General features: G+C 39.1%; 1 protein-coding gene across 1 annotated transcript in view; it reads left to right on the top strand.

Annotated features, from left to right (window-relative positions):
* The window catches only part of opn5 (opsin 5), a 43,959-nt gene extending 42,258 nt beyond the window's left edge, over positions 1 to 1,701 (top strand). The window contains exons 5-6 of the mRNA XM_034075341.1: positions 70 to 314; positions 1,635 to 1,701. Coding sequence (XP_033931232.1) covers positions 70 to 314; positions 1,635 to 1,701 — 312 coding nt within the window. The remainder of the gene's footprint in view (positions 1 to 69; positions 315 to 1,634) is intronic.
* The last annotated feature ends 4,478 nt before the right edge of the window (positions 1,702 to 6,179 follow it).

Here is a 6,179-nt window from a genome sequence, read left to right on the forward strand (position 1 = left end):
ACTAAAAATAGACATAAGGGAATTCAGTATAACCTTTGAGCTATTGTTTGAATCTTCTTTGTATTCCAGGTGGCAATGCTGATCTGTACAGGTTTCTTAATTGCCTGGATTCCTTATGCAGTGGTGTCAGTGGTGTCAGCGTTTGGTGAGCCGGACTCTGTGCCCATCTCTGTGTCCGTCATTCCCACGCTGCTGGCCAAGTCCTCCGCCATGTACAACCCCATCATCTACCAGGTGGTGGACCTGAAAAACTCCTGCGTCAAATCCTCCTGTTTACAGGCTATAAGAAAACGCAGGCATTTCAGAAAGCCAAGGTAAAACATTTGGTATCTTTATTTGTTTTTTCCTTTTTTTAAATTGGGTTACGGTTGGATTTTTATTTCAATACCGTTTTCATATGCATGAACTCTAAACTGACAAACAAAAAGAAAAACTGAAAGAAGAGTTACTATTTTGTTTGTATTATATTTAAAAAAAGAAAGGTTGGAGGATATTATGTATTTATTTCAACAAGGACCATGCATACAAATACATTCATCTCAGAAAAGAGAAGAGATTAATTATGCCAGATTTGAGATAATAGCTCATTTCCATCTGCAGTCATATATATATATATATATATATATCACATCACAGGTTGGACTTTACACATTAATGTACTAGCCCAGTCTGCTCTGATTGGTTAGCTGGCCGGCTCTGTTGTAAATTCACGTACAATGTGTATCTATCTAGCCTTTATTTCTGTGATTAATGAAGCATGCCGTTCATGCGTGGCACAATGCATTAGCTCGCTTTAGTTATTTAATTCACGCTTCATATTCACTGGAACGTTGGTTTTAATGTGTCATTGAGAATTTCCAGGGTATATTAAACCAATCATTGCATCACTTTACATTACATTACATGGTGTTTGGCTTTTATCCAAAGCGACCGTAGACATACCAGAAATGTAGTATCTTGCCCAATGACACCTTGACATGTTTGTGCAAGTGATGGGATTGAACGTGACCCCCTGATTTGCAGATCAGAGCAATACCCCCCGAGCCCCAGATCAGATATAAAGCATTAGTTTGAAGAACTTTATTTTGGGATTAATTTATTGCTATTTACATGGGTCTTCCCTTCTGTCTCTAATTTTGTTTAAGGATCTCTATTGTGCTGTTAGGTGTTTTCTATTTGTGGGTTTCTTTCCAGTTGTTGTGCATGTAGATGGTCTGCAAAGGCTAAAGTCCAAAAGTTCTCTCCAGAGGGAGTGTCTCTTCCACACACTCCCTCCGACTGCCTGAAACACCTCCATTGGACCCCTTTGTTTACTTCTGTAACATAGTGACAACACTTTGTAACACTCGTGCTTCAATTGGCTAGCACTCCAACACATTGTATGTGAGGGTTGTGGCTAAGGGTCAGAACATTGCGCTTGGCCAATCACAACAAAGCCGGCTACCTAACCAATCAGAGCACAGGCAGTATGAGACAATAAAGACCTTTTGGAACATTAAAGCATGGAAACAAAAATACAATATGGAAAATGGGCTTAATATGGTGCCTTTTAATAAAGGCACAGTTGCAAAGAAAAAACATATTGAAAACAAATTATTAATTGAAGTCAAAAAAATGTTTTTATGTCCCTGCAGGTTTTACACCATCTCTGGCTCGATAAAGGACAGATCACCACCCAAAGAATCTCAAATGGAGATGTGAGAGACACTTACAAGGGTTACACTGTGTAACCCTTTTACCTATTCTACTTCGGACAGTTTGCCTTGTTCCCTGCCCTCTGTGCCCTACACTTACCCAATCACACGCTGCCTGTATCCTGCTATGACCTCATCAACAGCTCACTGTCCTAAGTGTCACTTCTTGTGTTTCACCCACGTATCTCCGTATTCCTACCACAGCACCTCACTGTCCCGCACACATCTTTCTGGCAAGGTTTTGATTATTCTGTGGTGTTGCGTTGTCATACAAGTGATGTGTTGTGTGAGCTTCTTGACGTGTTTCCGTAGACATACTGTCTTCTATTGCCATGAAGAAAAAGACATCACAGATGTTACTGACTGACTGACTCAAGTGTTGTTCTCACAACTCGGCTTGACTGACGTTTCTGATCAAAGTCGAGTCACATCCAAAGCTATAACTTTTTCTGAACACAAATCTTACAAAAGTGTGAAATTGCTTTAAAGATTTAAATATATATATATATATATATATATTAGTTCCAAACCTGCAAATAAAGAAGAAAAAAAAACCTGACGTGAGCCATTTCTAAACAGGTTTTGGGTGTGACCGTCAAGCTCTAAGTCGTGTTTCTACTGTTTGTACTGGCTGTTGTGTTTTTTGTACTCTTACACCTGTTGCTTGTATACCCTAAATATGTCTAAAAAAAGGACTGAAATACACCATGCTTTACTTTCACCAGGTGTTACACACAACGAGATTTGAGTTATGTGTCTCAAACAATGAGACAAGACAAGGACAGTTACATTTTATTGCAAAACCATTCAGTTTGCATTTAAAACCGTTTATGGTGTGGGTAGGTAATGGATTGCTGCACAAACGTTTATGGAAACACAATATTCAGTCAAAGAATCAACTCCAGAAGTTGTTTTGGTTTGCATAAAAGGAATGGCAATCCTTAACCACCAAACCTACAGTTGGGGCAATGGGTACAGAAGCAATTGTGGTTGATTCAGGGACCATTTTTAAAAAGTGTAATTGTTGGTTTGATGTCTGTTTTTGCTATACGCCAAAATAACTATCATTTTAAATGATAAATACAAATCATTGTTTATTTTTTGGTTAATATGCTTATAAACCTTCTTGTCGAGAGTAAGACGAGAAGATTGATGACAGTCTTTGTTGAGTATGAAGTTAAAGACAGGGGGCAGCTCGCCTAGCCGAGTTACAAAGTAACATATTATAAAGAAATAATATAAAAAATGTTTCGTAACAAATAACATTTTTGCTTTTTATATACCTAGAAAAGGAAACAAGCACAGAAAGACAACATTTGTTTCCGAGGGTTATTAGCTGTGACAATATGTAACCATTAGGCCTTATTGTCATTGCATGGTTGCAAGCATGCTACGCAGACACTAGAAGGTAACCAGATAAAACACTGCATAGCTCTTTTCAGAGAAAGACAGTGAAGTCTTCGGTGAAGACATTCCTTTGTTTGACTGTCTTTGAAAGTTGTGAGTGGGTTTCACATTGACCATGAAGTCATGGCAGTTTCACAGAGTAGGACGATCATCTTAGAATTGCCCCTACTCTCCGCCGTGGAAAACTAAATAGAAAAAATACATGGTACCAAAGAGTAGGATTTGAACCATGCAATGGAAATGAGGAAGTGGTAACAGGTGGCAAAGCGCTGTGTCTTCCTGTTTGTGAATGCATTCAAACAAACAAAGGATATAACATGTTTATTAGTTACCATTTCCCTGCTACCAGTTTATGCTAACCCACTTCTCCCTCCAACGTCATACTTAATGGAGATACAGTAAAGGACTCTGGAACAACTACGACCTTCAAATGCTACATTGTTAGTTAAATAGGCATAGCTAGAATGTCTACTTCAACCAGTTACCGTGCAAGCTTTTACAATACTACCTACCTTTAGTTGTTGTCCCCTTTACTCGCCACTTGCATTTGAAGAAAGTAGCTTTAAATTGTACGGATGCTTAAACGTGGTTTTCAAAATGAGTTTGAGCAGAAGTAAACAAAAACATAGCCTACTGATGCCTTTAGCCATAAAAGTCTAATAAAAGACGAATGCTTTGAAGGTCGTAGTAATCATATAGAAGTCGCCCTTACCCTCGACAAGAAAGTGGTTAAGTGTTCCCTTAAAATGAACATCTACTTGGTTGAACGTTGTGCTTTTTGCACACGTCTGATGTCTCATTCTCAAAAATGTTCTATAAATGCATGTTTAATGTTAAAGTATACACATCCGTGGATTGAAGATAAGCAATACAAAAAATATATGGATTTGTTTTTGCACTTCGGTCTTGCACACCTTCGTTCCATGAACCAATGTTACGACCTGCCCTCTACTCCGTGGTAGTGGCTCGTGGGGAGACCCGCAACATAAAAGAAAACACGCAAAAACCAGTACTTGATAACGATCATTTATTTGAAGTACAGCTGTTTACTCACACAAGCAAACGTAAAAGAGGTCTGGAGGATTGGCCAAAAGAAACAAAAAGACGGACGGAACCCGAGCCAGCCACACCACGGGCCGTAGGACCCAGAGCTTCCCTCCCCTAATCAGAAATCAAATAAATACCCTATGGGAAACAAAATAAAACCGCGAAAACTGGACGACCAGGTCCTTCAGGCTAAACATAAAAATGTCAGAAGATACACGGTCTACCGCTCAAAAGTAGCAGAGAGATAATCAAAAGAAGAGTGTCTCCCGGCCAGAGGTCGCGTTAACCGAATATTTTCCGTCTATGACGGATTTTTTTTAACAATGACGGACAAATCTGAAAGCAGTCCGTCATTTTGACAGATTAGAACAAACTTGGAACACCGCCAAAGTTTCCCCGCAGCGAGGCTCCGGTGTTATGCCGTGTTATGCATGCCCTCCAATAAGGAAATTATACCGTTTCCAAACCCAACTGTGCCGTACAGATCATTGAAATGTCTGTGAGTTTTGGCTTTACGCTGTGCACGCTCCCGCGAGGTGCAGCATGCATAACACGGCGCATGTGAACTGTCTCTTGACATTTCAAGATTTTCAATCAAGCTTTTCTAAATGTGGTGGGTAGAATGGAGGCTGTTGATTAGTGGATTGATTGTTCTTCGACAGAGGCATGCTCCAGAGAGCTGGGAGAGTTCAACAGCAGGGTCAGTCGAATGAAGTTGTATACCAAGATTCCTGTCTGCTAGAGGGTAAATCAAAGGTCTCTGCTCACATGTCGGAAATGGAGAATAGATTTTGACACTATCCTCCAGGAGAAACCGCAATATTGACTTCAAGATGTGAGTTTTTAACTTATATTATGTGCAGTATGAAGTGAAAGTGTAAAGGACAGCATGGTTGTTGCAGTGAAATTAATTACAAGACGACAAAGAATAACTATTGCCATTAAGAGATTTAAAAACGACCTCAAATACTTGTTAAGGCAATGTCGAAAGAATCCGTCATTGTTACAGCAATACATTGTAGCAAAAAGCAAGCTCCGCTACTCGTAGTCCAGTCCAGATCCAAATGACGTCTGATTGGAATTTAGATAGAGATTTCAGCGATTCTATTCCCAAGTTAGCTTACAGATCAATCAAAGATACTTTAATTTCCCAATGAACCCGTCTTTATATCATATCCCTCCAAGTTGTGATTAAAAGCAACAGGCATGTCAACCAACATCATTCAAAAACATATCCACACAATGTGTTGCATTGTCTTGTAATGTTACACTTTCTGTAGTATTCCGTTTGCTGGTGAAACTTATTTGGAACCTGCTGAGCCCTTGCAGCTAACACATTTAGCCTCTTGTTTTCCTCCAGCACTCACCGCTGTGAAGGGGCTTGAGTCTTAAGTGTTTGGACATGTCCTACTGTCTGAAACACCTGACTGGCCTCTGTCAAATACTTGGTACCACTTTACATTAAGACTACCCTTATAAAGGGTTTACGAATAGTTTGTAATTCATTTATCAATTATGTTGTGAACACTTTATAAATCATTAATACGCTTTGATAAGACATGAGATAAATAGGGCAACTGTGACCGGTTGCTTGCCAAATAGTGAGCCCACATTTATCTGTACTGCTAAGCCTTATATTGGCTACTTAGCTTACTTCGTCTTCTTCATCAGCCAGCATCCTTGGTATCTGTTGTTCACTGAGTTGATTCTCGCTAAGTAGCCAATATAAGGCTTAGTCATCTTGCCAAATAGTGAGCCTGTGTTGATGTATGAAAACTATGTTATAACTGGTTTATAAATGGTTCTTAATGATTAATAAAGTGTTTACAACCTAATTAATAACCTAATTATAAACCCCTTTATGAATGCTTTGTAAGGGTAGTCTTATTGTAAAGTGGTACCGCAATGTTACTAAAATAAGCTAGTTATGATTTGTGCCTAAGCAGGAGAGAAATGGCTCAGAGGCGCATGTATACGTTTTCAGCATCAATAATTATTTAAAAGTAGTGTTGTTGTCATCATAAGTTATGT

Source organism: Pseudochaenichthys georgianus, chromosome 24 (assembly GCF_902827115.2).
Source record: "Pseudochaenichthys georgianus chromosome 24, fPseGeo1.2, whole genome shotgun sequence".
NCBI classification, from domain to species: Eukaryota; Metazoa; Chordata; class Actinopteri; order Perciformes; family Channichthyidae; genus Pseudochaenichthys; species Pseudochaenichthys georgianus.